Raw genomic sequence first — 20,608 nt, forward strand, 5'->3', positions numbered from 1 at the left:
CACATATTTACTACATTTGGTCGCACCAATTTATCACTACTGAAGACTAAACACTATACTACACTATCTTTATCGTATATTGGGTTTGGTATTCGTTCAATCCCATTCCAAAAACATTTCTGGGAGCTGCCATAACCAACTTCCGGTAATGGCCTAGCGGCTCCCAGACTAGAAACATGCTCAATGTTTTTGGAACGCAATCGACATGTTTGAACAAATACCAAACCCCATAAACGACAAGGTAAAGTGTAATATAGTGTTTAGTCTTCAGTAGTGATAAATCCGTACGACCAAATGCAGTAAATATGTGGGATTTCACATCAAAATGATTTGAACGCTACAGGGCCTTCAGCATTGTAGCACTACTGGTGGGTGAGGTCACAACAACCAAAACTCACCAGCCACCTCACCATAGAGCTACAATTTTGCAGCTAGGGCTATAGACTATTGCCATATATCACAAAAATTCCTCTATACACTTGAAATGATTGTACCAAACAAGAAATTGAAGTCTGGTATAATCTGCCAAAATCTTGTTACCTGGAAAAAAAATTACACATTTACTCTAGACTTGTGTAATGAAATTTACATGTTTTGACTTAGAGAAGTCTTTGTTTATACTCATGGCTATCCAGCTGTGATCGGTGAACTTCCTATCTGAACGCTAAATTGTTGTTCAACAAGCTGAGCCAAGGTACCCTGTGCAATTTTGAGTGGAGGGACTTTACCCCATCGTTAACGACCTCAAACTTGAAGGTTACAAAAATACAAGAAACACCAGTAACGCAATGTGCATGTATCCTCGTTGACAAGGTAGAGAGTTACTTACACTTTGGATATCATGGAGGTTGTAGAAATGGCGGGTACGAGTCGAGTACAAATTCACTGCTAACAGCGTCGCCATATTTACGTACATCTACAGTCTGAACGTAGCTCGATCACCGGGCGACTGCTGTACCGCTGTACTTTCGTCTCGAATTTCGAGCGCTAATCGAACAAAAGATAGAAAATTACTAAGTTTGGATTCTCAGATGCTGTCAAGAATGGGAAATAGCAGCACACACTCTTCATGAAAGGCAGCTTTTGACAAAACAAGTCATTGAAAAACTAGTCATCCATGTTGTTGACAATGGAAAAATCACTTCCGGTTTTCCTGTCGATCTATGTCGTGACCCCTAGGTCAAAGTATGTTGACGTCGTCGATGGAGGCTTAGGTCAGATGACTACATGAGATCGAACAACATTTTTGTTCGAAAATTGATGGGTAGTATCTTTTGAAATGACAAAAATGTATTCTAGCTTGTTTAAATGACGGGAAAACGTTCCGATTAGACCACAAACTGATCAGCTTACCTCAAATTTCCACCAACTTCGACGAGTTGGAACGGCGAACACAAAAATTAGCCGCGCATGTGGCCGGTTGCTGCTGTAATACTGGCGCATATATTTTCAATGTCACTATGTCTCCATCTCCCAAAAACTCAAGAACACAAAATTATTTAACAAGGTTTTCGTGAAATTTCAAGAAATTCAAAAAATTGACCGTTACGAGGTTTCGCTGGGTAAAATCGAAACGAAATGCGATTTTCACGCCGTTTTTTCGGGATAGACAGTGGACATGTGTGGCAACATGATTATGTATTCTGACAACCTTTGACACGTTTGAATATTTCCATTTGATTGGATAAAAGTAGGGGAGGGAACTGTTGCTATCGACGGTTGCTATGCTATTTGCATATGATGGAAGCCTCGAAACGCGCAACGATCCGCGCATGCGCAAAACTCAATGCACGCACAAAACATACGTGTACCACATACATACATACTGACAGCTATTAGTCTATAGTAGCTAATAAACGAGAGTTAATTACATTCTAATTAAAGTAAACAAAACTTGCTTAAATCAAGATTTTCATCATAAAAAAACAGCATATCTGTCAGGTTATGAAGAATCTTAAGCTGGTTATCTTTTTATCAGTATTTTCATCCTATTAACCAAGCACATTTTAACTTTCAAATTAACATTGTAAGTAAGTTCTGTTGAATAAGTTGAGACTGTACGTACTCAGAGAAAGCACACTGAAGAGACAAATGTTTGAAACTTAAGAAGTTCAAGGTCATCAAAAGCATCATGTAGCACTTTCATTGCACTGTTTACACAGATTGCATAATTGCTATAAATAGCACATGAGGAATCTTACAGCCCAGCTTTACCATAAAAACCCTATCACTTTGACCACTCTATTTTTTTCCTCAAAAAGTAATTTTATTGTATCCTTACCAAGTCAACCATAAATGGAAATTAGAACTTTCTCTATCTCTAGTTATTTGACCACCCTATCATGACAAACTATTTTGAACAATTTCTTTTAGATAACATACAGGGCACAATAAATGACGGCTCAGAATATGTCAAAGTTGGGATTCAGGAAAGTTGCCTTTACATGTTTTAATCCTCCAAGATGGTAAGCATTTCACTATGACCTGTCAAAAAAGTTGAACTTTCTGATAATTCTACACTAAAATTATTTTGGCTTTGATGATTTCCTAATTAATTCAATTATTTAAAATCATATTAATTATTTTTTTCTGGGTGAATTGATAGTGTTTATACAGTACAAGAATTACATACAATGTAAGTCAAATTTTGATCAAAAATGACAAAAAAATTCCTTAAAAATACACATTTGCATATTTTATCACAATTTGAACAAATCTAAGTTGGGTTGTCCCTAGGGACCTGTAAACCAAATAACAAAGCTGTCTGACCAGCGGTTATGAAGAAGAAGATTTTTTACCAAAAACGCGTTTTTTGTCATTAATTTGCCTATTTTCAACAATATCAAAAAATTAAAAAAAACAGTTTCTCAAAATCATATTTTACATCTACACAATAACCATCAAATCAGTAAGTACTGCAGTTCTCAAGATATTTGAGTGGACGGACGCCTCACAAACGGACATACATACATACATACATACATACATACATACATACATACATACATACATACATACATACACACATACATACATACATACATACATACAGACTGACGACGGACGCCGGACGGATACCCATCCCAATAGCTTCTATAGACTATAGTCTATAGTAGCTAAAAAACCAATCTTTTTAATAGATATCTCATTAACCTGTTAATACAAATAATTTTAGACATTTCATTTTCTTGCCTCTTACCCATTTCTTTCTCAAACACAGAAACTAGAACCCATTTGCAATTTATTCTCTTTCTTTCATTTTGCAGGTCCATATCTCTTACCTGTTCAGCAGTGTTTGCCATGGCCTGGATTGGAATCTACTGCAAGCTACACCCGGCTGGTTAGATTCAATGTCTCTTCTTGTCAATATCACCGGCAGTCCCTCAGTACTCTTGTATGTCTTGCCATAGACAGGAAACATATATGATGTGTAAACTTCAGCACAGAACGTCAAAATTGAATTGAAAGATTCTGTTTGTGAAACACTGTGGGGATTTTGTTGTCTTTGATTTGTTAGGTTTATGGAAGGAAGATGATAAACATTTACTGAATTACAATACAGGTGACTGTTCAGATCTGGTCAGATATTACAATGCTTAACCCTTTGAGCACCAAAGTCAATTTGTGTCACCTTTAGAAAATATACTCCTGTCAATTTTTTCAGATTTTTGCCAAAATTTTGATAACTAACTGTAGCCAATGAAATGTGATGTCCATTTGGTCCAAAATTATAAAAAAATTACAGAAAAATTCACAAAAATTGGTAAAAATGTTGCACTAAAATTTTGGTGGGAACAATCACAGCACTCAAAGGGTTAATACTTGCGTATTCAGAATTTTTTGCAATAAAAATAACCATGCAATTCCAATATTCAGTTATAAATTGCTGAATAGATTTTCTTGGGAAAAGACTTTCCTTACCTTTCTGAAGCCAATGCCTAATATATTTCCCTTTTGTTCTTCTTTGTGGAAAATTTGCTGAAAATGGAAAAGTGAGATTCTATCTCTTCAAAAGATCTTTGAGATCGACTATTTACATTAATTTGCATAAGACATTACATTACAGGTTTTACATGAATAAATTCAAATTGCAAAATTGTGAAAGAAAAAGCCTAGTATACGGATTGGTTCACTTTAACACTTTCACCGCGGGAGGGCGCATTCTGCGCCAACGGCCAGACTGCGGGAGGCGCGTAAACGCGCCAAGAACGTACGCGTCTATATGAGTTCGATATACGTTGGCTTTGCTGATTACATCATGTTTGTTGACTATTTCCTCAAGCCGAGCGTAGCGTACGAGGTAGAGGTCACACCTAAATGAGCATGCGCGCCAAATTTGTAAACAAATGCAGCCATACTCGGTCATTTCTTCGCCGTAATTTGTAAGGATCGTGTGATCAGTTGTTATTTTTCTGTCAGAAGATATTTAAAAATGGCGACACGGGCACAGTTTAACACCGACTCAGCCTTTGAGCATGTTTTTCTAGAGAGTGATAGTGGAATTGTCACTGATCGTGAAACTGAACTTGACGGAGATAGCGGAAGTCAAATTTCAAATAACAACTCTATACCGAACTTGAATATGTTCGCGAAACAGTTTAGCAAAGACAGAGATTGCAAGCAAGACAGGAAGGTAGGCCAGCTGAGCATGCTGAGAGAAAAGTGCGACAAAGGGTCGGTGACCGACGTCACAAATGTTGATGGGGTATCCTGTGGATGTTGTACGTCATCAATCTATCAATGACAATTACACATCGGACTAGCGACCAGTATATAAGCTTATATATAATATATCTCTCTTTTGAATGTCAGATGATACCTGTTGTTCGAAGATGAACTTGTAATAAATATGCATATTAACCTCATTTATGTGGAATATGTTTTAGAGTATGTGTTACCCCTACTGAATTTGAGTTGATAAAATGTAAGTAGTAATTTTTAAAGTGTTACGCTGAAAAAAATACATTTATGTATTGGAATTACAAAAAATGCAACAGTTTTTGAATTTTTTTTGTATAATCCAATATGGCCGCCATTATCACGTGACCTTATAGATGTGTCACATGACCTTTTGTTCATTTTTATGATGCTCTGTCATATTGCAATACTCACTGAAAAAATTGTCCCGAATACTCGCATAATTACAAAGATACAGCTCATGCATGTATATCGATATCTATAAGGCCATGTATCCATAGAAAACGACGCACAGGAATGCACGTATAAAAATTAATTACGCAGTGAAAGTGTTAAAATAAATCACATATGAATTTTACATGCAATTTTCCACATGTTAAAAATTTCCTTAGATTTGAAACTTTTTATGTTTTTTAACACGTTAAACCCGGTTTTCGAATAGACAACAGTAGAAACGAAACCATGTTATACGAATATTTCCATGGGACATGGGTTTGTGTGTACCGCCATCATGTGATCTGTAGAAACATCACTTTGTTTTTATTTTGGAGTTGAACCATATTGAGTAAAGCTCTACAAGGAAGAGAGAGCTGAATGTTGCTTTATTGAGAAAGTTTGCCGGCGACAATCTCTTCTGTTCATGGTTTTTAGTTACTGATTGGAAATCAGAAAATACCAACTGAAGCCTCTCAAAATTTTTTTTCATTAGATTCTACACACCTGAAGTGCTCGTAGAATAACATCACTTTGATTGGAGACCTGCTGTAATGTCAGTTTGCCAGTCCATTCCTTATTCACACCTACCACTGTTGTCTGCAGTAAATGTCTGTATCTGTATTGAAAGACAACAACTTATACAGCAAAATGCAATGGAAAAAAAAGAAAACTTAAAAACATAAACAAATAAATAAACCTGTACTCCTGGCCATTATTGGCTCAATGAATGTAAATTACTTCTGTATCGTGTCATGATACAACACAAATATGTGAATGATAAAATAACATTACATGTAAAGTAAAACCAGACATCTTTACCGTGAGTGAAATAGCTGGCATTAGGATTAAATTTTGCTTTGTTACTATAACTTTGGCATGGAATCCACCCACATGTCATTGATACTTTCTTACATGATACACTGTGAAGGGACAGTTCATGACATGAAGATGTCTTCCTTGGTTTAATCAATGATTTTAATTCATTTAGTGTATGTTCATTTTGATAAAAGTGTTATGACTTCTGGCTGTAAAAAACTTCTTATTAGTTGAGGAAAAATAATTGATGACAAGCTGCTATTTCTCATCAGAGTTGAATTCATCATGGTCCATCTGTGACAATGGGACACTGGGCATTCTCATGACCAGATAAATGGTTTTCTCCACATTCTAGATGAAGTAGTGATATATTCCGCTTACAACTAAATTTTGATAAGCAAACACTGTAAACTTTCAAATAAAAATATTATATGAATGATTATCCTACACTTGTTTATCCTGGTCTTGCATCAGGGGTGGTATTTGTTGATCTCCAACCAGTGCTGTGATGTAATTGAGCAATGCAGCAGTGTGTTTATAGGCTGCCTTGATTACTTCCATACTGCATCAACTTTATCCTACATCACCTTTCGGTTTCAGTTGTCCTCTGTCATTTTCATTACCTGATCAGGGCAGCAAAGAAAAAATGGACCATCCGATTTTATTGAGAGACATATACAGTGATGAATTGTAAACTTTTGCAACCACTTCATGCACATTGGTCTTGTTAATGTTTTCCACCAGGAGGAGAGAGTACAGGGCAACAGAGGAAACTGATCACAAATAGTATCCTCTGAGAGGAGAATTGTTCAATTTACTTCCACAGGGAGGCTGGAGGATTCTCTATTTTCCTGGTGATTTTTTTTTCCATGGTCCCCTCTGTAAATTATGAAGAAAATCTAAGGTCCCCCTCACATTTCCTGGTTTTTTTCCATGAGCCCCCAATATATACACACATGCTTACACACTAACACACATACAGTCTGACAAGTTTATCACAATTTGCAGGAACAATACAGTGGTCATTTAATCAATGAGATAACAAAATATTTCAGAGTTACAATTAAGTGGCCATAAAAAGCATGTTTGGCAAGGATTACAAGTGGCACACTTTTGGGAAGGCTAGTGATGAACAATTCAGGTTGTACATTTCTGAAGAAAAGTTAATTATTAAATATGAATACTTTTGTTATGTCCACTATAAATAATCCATTTTATAGCCCTTTTCTTCATTATTTTGATGATTATTTTGTCCCAAATGTTGTCATATCACTGGTTTATATCAAATAAATTAATGTTGTAAATGTTGCAAAGTTGTTTTTAGCATTACCTGGTACACACACTAATGGTAAGTACTCAGACAAAGAAATAGTATATTAATAATATGCAAAGCAGGGTGTGTTCACTGACTAGACATGTCGTCTCGTTTTTTCCAGAAGTACTCTCCCATAGGTGGAAATGAGTTGATAAGGTTGGTAAATGTTTGACTGTAGTAGGTACAGACCTTTAAGGTGGGGGACTACCCAATACCAAGAATACAGTCATTTTCTAGAAATCACATATGGTATAGCTTGTAATGTAAAATGGGTGTTCCCATTCTACTTTTTGAAGAAAAAAAGAAAGATATATGTCACCCAGGTAGCTACTTTGGTCCTCTTTTTTATAGATCAGGACTTCTTGGCAAATATTGAATTGATATGGGTTTTTCCCTTAGTCCCCCCTAAAAGATTGTGGTATTTTGTCTGATCCCCCCTATTTTTCTTTACGGAAATGGAGGGCCCCCTGAAAATCCTCCGGGCCCCCGGAAGTAAATTCTGAACACTCCCTAAATACCCCGGCAAAACCTCAAGCTGCAGCACTGCAGCGAAAGCTTGAGCTCTGCACTACGGCTAGCAAGCAGTCGAGTCTTCTGAGTGCACTGTTAATCACAAGCACCATCGTCATTGATAGCGCTTTTAGTGTAGTACTACTACAGTCTACACTAAAAGCGCTATCAACTACGATGGCAACGATGCAGACGATGGTGCCTGAAGCGACAGCGTCCCCAGCAGAGCGTGTGGGTCATCGAGACCATGGAGGTAGCAGAGATGCCGAGACTATGGCGCACATGGTGCATGAATGATTCAAATATCCCGCGCTATAAATCTGCCTTCGGCAAAGCACACGATATCCGTAAAAACCGACAGAATTGACTCCAATTTATAATGCTTCATATCAAGAGAGTACATTACCTTCGCATTATAAGTACTGAACACATTGATTACCTTTCCTGTCATATCTGATGCATATGTTACCAAATGTTATAGTTGGGCTACCTAGAAGACTGATAAAATGGTCCCATGTTCAAGCAGAGGGCGCCATCACTTGTTGTAATAGACGACGTGCCGCCCGCACGATCAAGACCCCCTCAAGACCGCGACGATCATGTAAATGTTGGCTATCGACAGTCCGTATTTTACCATCGTTCGTAATATTTATGGCGAGGGAATATAACTAATTCATGTTGGAGGCAAGTGACCCCGGGCTAAATCAGGGGTCGGAACACAGTCGTTTGGAGAGCTATTCAGCGCTGGGACTATTCGCCCCATAGATGAGTGTACAGAAGCGAGAAATACCCCAAGTCTGGAAACAGAATGGCTATAAAATCCACGCCATGTCACATTCCGTGTCCGATTTCACTGTGAAAATTAACAAGTTCATCTATCATGCAACCGTCGATCGCTCCCTATCATTCTAAAATTTCATACCTGATACTTTATCTGATTCAAAAACGCTCGTTTCCTGTAATTTTCGGCCGAATTCGACGGACACCTCGCCAAAACCTGGGGGGTGAGCAACATTCCGGTCACCTCTTGGGTCCCTCCACTTTACTGACGTTGGCGCCGCCTACCCATGAGGGATGACTGGAATGTTGTTCATGCTTATGTTTTGGCCAGGTTTATCTCGAACTCAGCCGAAAATCACAGGAAATGAGGATTTTGTAAGCAGATGAAGTATCAGGTATGAATTTTCGTGTGATTTTCGGCCGAGTTCAGAAGACACGTCGCCAAAACATAAGGCATGAACAACCTTCCAGTCACCCCTCATGGGTACGCAGCGCTAACGTCAGTAAAGTGGAGGTGCCCAACGTCCACTGTCAGGTGACCGGAATGTTGCTCACGCTTATGTTTTAGCGACGTGTCCGTCGAATTCGGCCGAAAATCACACGAAACGAGCGTTTGTGAAGCAAATCAAGTACCAGGTATGAATTTTGAGAATGCTAGGGAACGGTCGACGGTTACATGATAGATGAACTTGCTACTTTTCACGGTAAAATCGAACGTCGAAGATGACATGGTGGCACAATCCCTATACGAAATAGCCATTTCATTTCCAGACTTGGGGTATTTCTCGCTTCTGCACACTCGTCTATGGGGCGAATAGTCCCAGCGCTGAATAGCTCTCCAAACGACTGTGGTCGGAAGAAGCAAGTTAGCTAATCTGTAATTGTAGACCCGTGTTCGTTGAAACTTGTTGAGCGAAAACGTTTATGTAGACTTTTTTGTTTTCATAACTGCCTTGTACATGTCATATTCAAATTATTATTGTAAATATTGCAATCATACTGTTAATACGGATATTGTAAAAGGCTTGTAAATTCGAATCTGCATCTGAAGTTATAGGATCTGAAGTCTGAGATCTGAGGATCTGAATCTGAGGATCTGAGGATCTGAATCTGAGGATCTGAAAAGTCAACTCTACCAATTTTTATCAGCTTAGACGGTCCTTTATACTAATTTTAATCTTTAACCAATCGGCACGGGCAAGACAGTCTATGCAGACAACTCCAGTTAGCCTGTTTCATTCACAAATTCCCTGAGCCGAGCCTGATGAACCATTTGACATCGATGTCACACACCAAAACCACAACAGGTTACATGAATCAAGAGAGCTGGGATGGATAAAGTTTTAAAAGGTGTTCTCCGCTATGGAAGAGGCGTAAAGCAGTACCTTGTTCCCCAATTTAAGAGAGTTCGCGACAGTCCGGAGGTAAGCCAATCAATCATGTCATTTTGGTTTCAGTACACTTTTTCCTAGACTGGAAGATCTGTCGCTCGAGGGCGCTCTCTAAGAGGAGGGGAGGAGGGGAGCGTAGGGAGAATGCATCCTGAATGAATGCATTCATATGATGATCTTTGTAATTAAACAGCTAATTATTTGTTTTTTCAAGACAAGTTGCATTGTATTTTAATGCATTCACAGTTATGTAGATTTGTTTTGTTTGCGACTATGTTGAAATAAATTTATCTTTTTCACAAAAAAAGGAGCTTAGGGAGCGTCCTCGAGCGACTGATCTTTCAGTTTAACTTTTTCAAAGTGGCGCGGTCTTGCAAGGCAGTTGCCGAAATCTCATAGTGGTACATGTGATCATTTAATAAAAGCTCAGAAATTCTGTCACACATTTAAGTCTTGAAAATGCAAATAACTTGATGATGGTATATATATATATATATATATATATATATATATATATATATATATATATATATATATATATATATATATATATATATATATATATATATATATATATATATATATATATATATATATATATATATATATATATATATTATATATATATGTAATGTTGTTAAAATTGTACATAGCGACTGGGCCAAGTGTTGAAATCTTGCAGAAAATGTTTCAATACATACCACATCCACTAATACTGATGTTACTTTTCACCTTTTGACTGACACTCCCAGAGTTCAGTACAGCTGCAGTGTACTCAGATAGTTATTACAAGTTAAATTACAATACACAGTAAGAAAATATGGCAAAATAAAATGCGGTAGGAGTGTTGACTTAATTTGATCACACCAAATTTTTCTGCATACAGCCCACAGCCATTATGTTCACCTGCATGGACAGCAGGTTACTGCCGACCAGGTTTACCCAGACCAACGTGGGTGATATGTTCATTGTGCAGAACTCTGGTAACCTCATTCCCCATTCGTCGCTGTTCGGAAGCGAGGGCCTCAACACAGAATCTGCAGCGCTGGAACTGGCATGTATTATCAATGGTATACGCCATGTGGTGGTGTGTGGGCACTCAGACTGCAAGGTGAGAGGCAGGGTGTTTCTGTACAGCATAATTTCTATGTGTTAATCATTATTCTCAGCGTGTCTTTAAAAAATGGACTGAACAAGACACCTATACGGCTCTTAAAATTATATGTACACCAAGTGTAAAACATTAAAATAAAGGTCATAGTGAGCGTATCAGTTGCCATTTTTGTGAACTCATATTTGTGGAGGTCAATTTAGAGGTTTGACAAGTTTTGATGAATTTTTTCAACTAAAAACCCACACCTTTTCCATTTAGTTCCGTGTGTTTATTTTGGATCATGGCATCACGATAATGTATCGCTAATTGATGATAACAGAGGTAAAAGTTCAAACAGATATAAACATTCCTCTTGAACAACTGAAACTGGGACATTTTGTACTTATAGTCAACTTTCCTCCATTGTTTCAAAGCAACAAAGAAATGTAGAAATCATGTGGCAAATTTTAAGAAAAGCCAAAATTCTAAACGCCATGACTACCATCTTATCTGCATTGACTGAAATACTGATTTGCTATGTTCCAATTTGACAGACCAATGTGTTCAGATGGCAAGGGAAATCACTTTGGTTGTTGAGAGTGAAGGCAGGACAACACAAACTGTATTAGGATCACACATTTGTGCAAATCCACCCTGAATTAAATACTCACCAATTCTGCTGATGTAAAACACTTTGCCGTACAGACACCATGGCGAACTGTGAAAATGCATTGATACCTTTGAAAAAGATTATATATATTTCTTTCGGTTTATATCTTTCAAATTCTCATAACATTTTTGTCAAAAAGACAAACTTAATTGGACACAAGCTTTGGAAGCCTTGTAAAATACCCTCATACATGTAAATACACTGAGGCACTCTGAAATTCCCTCATTTAGTTGTTTTTTATTCTCTACTTTGCTAGGCCATGAACACTCTCTATTCCCTGAAAGACAATCCATATGTGGACAGAGGCAAACATCCATTCCGGGCTTGGCTTCGGCGGTTTGGTCACACGAGTCTGGCCAAATTTGAAGCTATAGAGAAAGGTTACAAGGGACCATTGAAATTTCAAGGACAGACTGCAAAACACAACTTTGAAGCATTCATCGATCCTGAAGACAATTTTAATTTGCATGACAAATTATCTCAGGCAAGTCAGAGAATATCACTTGAATGACAGTTATTGAAATAGTGGGTGCTTTTTGTGATTAGCATCTCACCACTGGAACCTTGAAATGTTGTTCTGGGTACCTGATGATCTATTTTCCTTAATTTTTTTGGAAAGAATGACCCATTAAAAGGAAAAACCTGCCAAATAACAGCATAGATCTTACAAATATTGTGTCTGTTATATAACCTTGCATGAAAATTTCATTTCAGGTTAATTGTTTGCAACAGATTCAAAACATCAGTTCATATGGATTTCTGAAGAAACACCTTGAAGACGACATGGTGCATCTCCATGCAATGTGGTTTGATGTCTACTCGGGAAATGTCTTCCTCTTCAGTCGGGAACAAAAACGATTTGTTGAAATAAGCACTGTGTCATTTGAGGACCTCTCATTAGAATGTAGCCACTTGCATCAACAGACAGAAGATGAGCCTGTTAAGAAAGTTGTTTGTTAAATTGTAATTTATTTATTTTGATTGGCTATGGATTTACTATATTATTTTCATCATACCGTTCTTCCAATGGATCTTTTATTCTCTTTATGTCCCGAGGCTGAATATTGACTGAGTTTTAAAGTTCATTTGTGTCCTGACTAAATCAGGTTGTGTTTGTTTTTATATTGCCATTTGACACTTGTTGATTAAAGTGGTTTTGAGTGCAATAATCATCTTGAACTTAAAGGCAATCCCAGTTTCTTATCCAGTCTTACCAGGTTGTGCTACAAAAATCTGTTTTTAAATAGCTTTTGATGTTGATTCTGTTGCACAGGGTATAGTAATTGTTCATGAGTTATCTGAAATTTCTTCAGGAACAGAAGTGATTTGTTGAAATAAGTACCTGTTGGAAGAATGGAGCCAGGTGCATAATCAGATAAAAGTAGAACTTGTCAGGGAAATTGTTTGAAAATGTCATAAATTTTAATTCATAAAATTGTTCATTAAAATTGAAGCACTTTTAAAAAAGTTGCAGGCAACTTGACAAACACGTTGCATGGAGCACTATAGGTTTATAGCAATAGTGAAAAGAATGACACTTTTGATGAATACAAATTTAAACAGTTTCTGCCAGTTGTAATTAACTCAAATATTCTGCCAAGTTTTATAGAATACCAACTTTACATGGCATTGCACAAAACCAACACATTTTGTTTCAAAGCTATTTCTTATCAAAGATAATGTGAAAACCTCTTCATACTATACATTTCCAAAGAGCAGAGAATCTAAAGTTTAGTATTGGTAATAGCAACAGTCTTACTCAAAGGATGAAGGAGGTACATATTTGGGGTAGAAAACCTCAATTTTGGTATTAATGATAAAATTAAGTGAAAAACTTCATACTACTTTATGACATTTAATATCTCATTTGAAACCCTAGAGTTTGTGCAGCAAGAAATTACAATTTTGTTTTGCATTATATCTCACTTGTATCTCAAAGACTGACATTTAAAGGAAAACGGTAATCAGAACTGCGCCTGTGCGAGTTTCTTGTTTACAAACAATGTATTTTGTGCACAATGAATCTCTAGATGCACCTCCCCATCATCATAACTGCAACATTTAAATTATACGATGTAGATTATGACAGACATGTTTTAACTTTCATCAATCACTGCCATGCCGTGGATACAGTGTTTAGATTGGTTGTATGGGTCCCATATGACCTTTGAGTGCAGTTCCGATGACTGTACCCCTTTAAAAGAAATGACTCAAATCATGATAAGAAAACTTAAAATGACTCCAATTCAAAATGGAAGAACTTTGTTGCCGAACAAAATTGTTTTGTTCTACAGTGTTGAAAGAACATTATGTGAAAATTTCACAACATTTAACCAAGCAAAAGGTGGAGTTAAATTTTTTGAAATGTTGAAAACAGGAGAAAAAAAGATGCCAGAAAATCGGGTGGTTTGCACAAATTTGCATTCATTCACACTTCTTTCTCACCCAACTTATCACTGCTAAAAAGATGAGCCCAACCAATATTTAATCTCTGGTTAGCAAATTAATGAAAAGTAAAAGAATCTTTACAAAAAAGTAAAAGAATCTTTACAAAATATGCTGTTTTATGTGCAACGCCACCTCAATGTCAGTTTTTACAGCGTAGAGTTGTGTTGGATAAAACATCAGGATTTTTGTCTGGAATTTTTAGGTGTTCTGGAGCTGCCATATGATATTCCGTTATCAACTCAGGTCAGTTGTTGAAACTTCGAAAAAGTGAAAAATTATTGTGTATACTGCCTCAGCCAATATGATATCAGTATTGTAACAATATGTCATTTGATTTATATTTATTACCCTCTAATAAATTCAATTATTTTTGTTTTACCAATGCAGCTGAATTTGTGAAATAAACAATTTCTTATCATCATTACAGTTGTGTTGTACTTCAGTGAAATGGACATTTTTGTCCGGAGGGGAGACTGTGAATTATGCTTTCTATATCCATTCATGTAGTGTCCATAGAGTCATTACTCAGACACGCCAGGGTTCTCGAATGCCCGATTTCTTGAACAAATTTAAAAATAATCAATGGGAAAGGAGAAAAAGTCAATTTTACAGTGGGCAGGTAGACAATTTCTGGCAGTGGGTATCAGAAAATAGGTAAGGGAGGGGAATGCTGTGGTTGATAGAACTTAAGGAAGGATTAAGTGCCTGGCTCAGAGGATAGCAATGTTCAAAGGTTAAAATGACAAGTACATGTGGGAATATGTGCATCTGATGGGCAGAGGAGAACTTTCAGAGATGCAGAAGCTTGAACTGTTTTTGGTAGCAGGCACACAATAGATACATAGTGGAGGGTAGTGGGCATTATAACTCGGTGGGAGGGCATATTTTTCGCGTATGCTGGTAGGAGGGCTGTTATGAACAGTTTTACTTTCCCTTCCAAATTATAAGGTCAAGGTCAAGAATATGTAAAATCAGTATATCAGCTTAAGAAATATATATTTCTTGATGATTTTGTAAAATTGACTGAATTTCCCATTTTGCCGCATCTGAATATGGGCTTGCTCCATCATGGCCACGATATGGTATTGCACTATCCCCGGGGGGCGTACGGTCAAATTTGATGCAAAACTTCAAAAAGTATAGCTTATGATAAATCTACTTACCTTTAATTAGCGATGACTACATCATTTCGACATTTCAATTTATGCTGACCGTTAAATACTAGTTAAGATTGTTTGATTTAAGTTCTACCAAAAATATTTTCTCGTCGAGTAAATAACGAATTTAAACAATGACCCAAAATGTGGCCAACCGATAAAGCTGTTCATGAACAAGTTGACAAATTCACAAAACAAATGCTAGCTTGGCGGAGGGTTTATCTTCTTATCACATGAGGTTCAAGTCAGCCGCATCGTCTTATCGTTTCTTTTTAAAGTATTTTAGTGGTTCAGAATAGTTATTTCTGATACTGTAAGTTATAAATATCTCGTGGGCCTTGTAGTTCTTCACCTTGAATGCAGATGAATTATTGGGCCCCTTTGATTTATTACGAGACCCTGTGTACAATTACACTGAAACACAAAGTTTTTAAACGAACAAGATAGAATTTAAAACCATGATCTATATCGTATGGTAATGAATACGACAAAGTTGATAGAGTCAAAAGTCCGTTCAGTTCAAGATCGTTGAATGATGCCAAGGACAACTGCAGGCGGCAAATTTATATTTCCAAGCAAAATGTTTCTCTGGCGCTTACTATTGCAAAATTTCATGTAACGAACAATAAACCAAGACGCCTTTTCTACTATGTACGAAAGTACCTACGAATTCAAGCGTTGCAAAAAAATCTTAGAAAAGGTCTGAAAATGATCTACTGTATTTTAACTGCTATTACCTTTAACAATGAAATCAATGACATCATCATGCCGGCCGGGGTCGACGTCGTAGCTAATTTTTAAAAGCTTGTATTCTGACTGCGTGAGGAAGATATAGGGCCCTAAAACTGGTCTAGCAACTTGAAAATTTAAGTCATAGTGATTAATTTAATTCATTTCATTAACGATTAGTTTCGCTGTTCTCCTATATGGACTTGTACAGTATCCGGAATCTATAGGAGCGTGTGTGCGTGTAAGTAAAGTTATCATTTCGATGTCTTTGATTTTTCTAATATTAACATCCACGACCTATGCGACTGGCTGTGGGCAAGAAAATCTTTCAATAGGCGTAGAAAATCTGCTGCTGCATTTAGAAGTTCCACGACCGTAAACTGTTATATAACATTCACGACCAGACAACCGCTTGTGGAAGAGAATAACGTTTACAGGTGTCCGGGCTTTGGATTCCATCCTGACCCCCATTTCTCGGGAATTCCACTCCTTTCCCACATTGCGGCCTCTCAGGATGGATTCATCATCAAGGTCATTCAGACCTTGACTCCAAGGTCACCAATGACCGTTGCTCGGTTGCTTGACTGAAGGGGCCCTCTCCATTTTTACAATGATGAAAGTACACGACTATCAACGTTAACAATGAACATCCACGACGTCACGAACGGCTGCGAAAGAGCCAAAAATATCTGTTGAAAAATAAAAAAAAAACACTTATTGTCTTCCACGACCACACCGTACGATCGTGGACGGTTGCAACCTTTGTACAATCTCTTTAAATTTTACCAACAACCAGCCATGCAGAAAAGTTTGAGCATTTGTAGGTGATGATTGGTTTCCATGGCTTCACACGACCGGTAAGGTAAAGCGAAATCCTAAAAACACGTTTAAACTGTAGTATCAGTAACAGCAACTTATATCCGACAGGTAAAGTAAGTTCGAAAAAATGTAATAGGCGAGCAAAAGGTTGTCTTACGACCAGTCATCGAAGTTGCATCATAAAAACAAAAAGTCAGATAGCTGGCCCAAAACGGAAAATTATTCTTCGCTTTGAACCAGTATCTGCCGTTTTTGGAGAGTAATGTTAGCGTGCTAGCTCATATATAAAGTCCATGCAAACTCTTGGATGTACCCACGACGCGCTTGCGCGTTGCGACCAGTTAAGTGCTGCTCATAAACGCAAAACACCGTTACGAATATCTATGTAATTTTATTACTCTGCAAACAATAAAATTCTTTTATCGTTGTACATTATTGATATTGAATTCCTGTTTTGTTTTATTTAAAAGGTGCGTTTTCAGTGAAGTCTATATTTTTTATTATTATGACGGACAAAAAATAGGGTAAAGTTATGAAAATACAGTACATTGGAGGAAAATGTTAAAGCTATGAAAAATAGTGATGAAAGCGCAATCTTTTGAAAAAAGGCTCTTAAGTTAATGAAGAGCGAGTTGTGTAAAAGAAATGATTTCTTGATATTGCGCAACATGTTTACGATGATGATGATGATGATGATGATGATGTGATAATAATATAATATTGATTAGGTCTTTATAGCTGAAATATTATATTAATCAAAGTATAACTTCATAGCTCATAAATAAACATGATATCGCATTTTTAGCAATGTGTCTGATAAAATACATTCACATGTTAATAAAATAATAGGGAAATACAGACATATGTATATATCTGTATATAGTACATGTAATTTTACTGTAGGGCCGTTTCTCAGTGCGTGTATTGCACATACGTGTCTGCAAGTTTTTCATCGAACGACATTTCTTGTTATGTGCGTAGAAAAAACCAGTTATGTTTTTTTTTTTAGTTTTATAGGACAAGTCATCGATACACGGTTCCTGTGAGTTTCACATACTTGACAAGCAAAGAAGAGTGTCTTCTATTAGCTGAACAACGATGAATTAGGCGTAAGAAAAAAATGGTGACTACGTCACTATAACAAGCCCTCAGTAAACAGGATTATAGGTCGTTGGGAACTTTTTACAAATTAATGTTGTATCTTTGTTTCGCTATGACCCACTGCATCAAAAAGAGCTGAATTCGGCAAATTCTTGCATGATTTTTGAAAATGGAGAAAAATGTTGAAGGGCGGAGGGTTTTCAAAAGGGTAGGTCGGGTTACCGACATTGTTTTATTTGGCCTCAGGGGCCTTTCTAAAATCGATATAGGCAATGTGCGATGACCCATGGACCAAAAACGATGAATGCATGCGTAACAACAGACTTTTTTTTCCATTCCCCTTTCCCACAATGGAGGCAGAGAAGTTTCAACCTTATGTAGTATTTAGGTTATGGAGTATAAGAGTATAAGTCGGGGTTTAAAATTTAATGCATATACTTCCAAGGCTGGATGTCTGGAACACGGATACTGTATGATCTCCTCATCGGCTGCAGATAGAAATGTTAGGATATAATCACTTTAATAATGATGACTTTATTGCTCAACAACACAATCAGGGAGTGCAATAAGGCAAAAATACAAAACTCAAATCCACTATCAAAATGACTAGTTGACATATACCAACAGTGGCTCCGTACAAACTGGTGTCAACCTAATTAGCCCAACATCATTATCCTCTCCTTCAAATGTTAACAAAAAGTTGTTCAAATTATTATTTGCAGATGAAATCGTGCGCTTCTTATCTTTGTTTGATACAAATGTTGACACAAATGGCATTCATTTTATTTCACCACAAATTACACGATGTAAGGGACGGACCATTAGATCTTGGGAGGGGGGTGGTCAAAACAGAAAAAAAAATTTTCAGAGCAAAAAGTTAGGGAAAAAAAAAAATTTCAAACTAGTTTGCAAAATAAAAAAATAAATCAGAAGACCAAGGCATAAAAAAAAAATCTGCAAAAGTCTTTAAAATTTTGAATTTTTTTTAGATTTTACCGACAGAAAGCAACTTTCTGTATTTTTTAGTACATCCTCAAGGCACATTTTTAATTGTAATTTATACATTTAGAGTGACTGTATCCCTTATACTGGAAGTTGTGATTATCTTAGCTTTTCAGGACTTTTGTATTCTGATCACTTGAAAATTATGAAATTATAGAGCCTGTTTTCTACTTGTTTCCTGCGTACAAACCAAGGAGGTACACTAGGTAAAACATTGAAACTATGGTATGGTTGTCAAGACAGAAAGTTGTATTTGCCTTTTAAGATCAAGGTAAACAGATGCAGGCTACATCAGTTTCATTTTTTTCACAGCATTTTATTGCAATGATGAATGCAAGAATGGCTGAACAAGTAGAAACACGTCAATAATGATAAAACAACATATCAAGTCATTGTATTATTTTGCTTTTAAAAAGGCATTTTCAATTCTTTTTTCTCAAAAAACAGCCTCAAAAAACAACAGCAACACATGTTTTAACATTCAACAATACACTACGTAGAATGCCATCTATCGAACAAATCCCAACACAAAAACACACAAAGGGTTGAACTTTGAAAGTTTCTCGATAGCAAATACTGAATAAATCTGCATGAATAATCGTTTTTGTGTAGCAAATTTCAAAGAAATTGGACAAGCCCTTTCAGAGAATACAGATTTTTTACCATGAATGGCATAAATTGCCCTAAAAAGACAAATATTGAAATTTCAACACATCTATACACATCCAATCAATTTGGACATGCTGTTACAGCGAAATAGATGTTTAATCAAAAAGTGCATCAATTGCTCTAAAAACACAAATATGCAAATTTAACTATATTATTTAGCTTATTTAGCTTCTCAGCTTGTCAAAATCAATTGTAAATCATGAGATATGCATGATGTTTGGTGGGGTGAATGTAGGCATTTCACTACGCAGTAGAAAGGGAAGCCAGGAAACCAAAATAGTCAATTTTCAAAACTTATAGGAAGCTACTGAGGAGCAAGAAGACCATGTTTCAGAGGAAGATGTGTTATCCGAAAAAATGCTCCCAAAGTGCCACCAAATAACACCATTTTATCTCTATTTTTCAAAAGCTCCAACAGCAGGAGGGGGGACACCCCCTCCTGACCTCCCCCGCAAAAATACTCCCAAAGTGCCACCAAATAACACCATTATAATCTCTATTTTTCAAAAGCTCCAACGGCAGGAGGGGGAACCCCCTCCTGACCACCCCCCACAAAAATACTCCCCAAGTGCCACCAAATAACACCATTATAATCTCTATTTTTCAAAAGCTCCAACGGCAGGAGGGGGAACCCCCTCCTGACCACCCCCCACAAAAATACTCCCCAAGTGCCACCAAATAACACCATTTTAATCTCTATTTTTCAAAAGCTCCAACGGCAGGAGGGGGACACCCCCTCCTGACCTCCCCCCGCAAAAATACTCCCCAAGTGCCACCAAATAACACTATTTTAATCTCTATTTTTCAAAAGCTCCAACAGCAGCAAGGGGACACCCCTCTCCTGACTTCCCCCCCCCCGTGACCGCTTCGTGGCCGCTTGTGGTGCTTGGCACCACATCTTTGCCCTCTTTATCTTCAGACAGCGACGAACTAAAAAAAAAATTAAATCTGAAAATTTACTCTGAAAAAAAAAAT

At 37.0% G+C, this 20,608-nt stretch overlaps 2 protein-coding genes and 1 long non-coding RNA gene across 5 annotated transcripts in view; 1 reads left to right on the plus strand and 2 right to left on the minus strand.

Annotated features, from left to right (window-relative positions):
• LOC139121523 (telomerase reverse transcriptase-like) overlaps positions 1-8,847 on the minus strand; it is a 34,922-nt gene extending 26,075 nt beyond the window's left edge. Inside the window, exons 1-5 of one of the 3 annotated variants that reach the window (XM_070686483.1) lie at positions 8,697-8,847; positions 6,398-6,572; positions 5,638-5,749; positions 3,922-3,978; positions 3,282-3,400 (exon numbers count right to left, since the gene is read on the minus strand). In XM_070686483.1, the coding sequence (XP_070542584.1) occupies positions 3,282-3,400; positions 3,922-3,978; positions 5,638-5,749; positions 6,398-6,510 (401 nt within the window). In that variant the 5' untranslated portion in view covers positions 6,511-6,572; positions 8,697-8,847. Of the gene's footprint in view, positions 1-3,281; positions 3,401-3,921; positions 3,979-5,637; positions 5,750-6,397; positions 6,573-8,180; positions 8,492-8,696 lie in introns of those variants that run through there. The other 2 variants (XM_070686482.1, XM_070686481.1) reach the window with 2 other exon arrangements.
• LOC139121529 (uncharacterized) lies at positions 24-3,192 on the minus strand. Its single transcript, XR_011549306.1, has 3 exons — positions 1,354-3,192; positions 830-987; positions 24-540 (listed from the first exon to the last, which is right to left on the minus strand). It is a non-coding gene; the product is annotated as an uncharacterized lncRNA (long non-coding RNA).
• Positions 8,667-14,580, plus strand: LOC139121526 (beta carbonic anhydrase 1-like). The gene is made up of 5 exons (XM_070686488.1): positions 8,667-9,190; positions 9,757-9,978; positions 10,832-11,056; positions 11,965-12,192; positions 12,423-14,580. The coding sequence occupies exons 2-5, from the start codon at positions 9,886-9,888 to the stop codon at positions 12,666-12,668; spliced, it is 792 nt and encodes a 263-aa protein (XP_070542589.1). The 5' UTR covers positions 8,667-9,190; positions 9,757-9,885; the 3' UTR covers positions 12,669-14,580.
• The last annotated feature ends 6,028 nt before the right edge of the window (positions 14,581-20,608 follow it).

The sequence above is a fragment of the Ptychodera flava genome, chromosome 21, assembly GCF_041260155.1.
Source record: "Ptychodera flava strain L36383 chromosome 21, AS_Pfla_20210202, whole genome shotgun sequence".
In the NCBI taxonomy this organism is placed as follows: domain Eukaryota; kingdom Metazoa; phylum Hemichordata; class Enteropneusta; family Ptychoderidae; genus Ptychodera; species Ptychodera flava.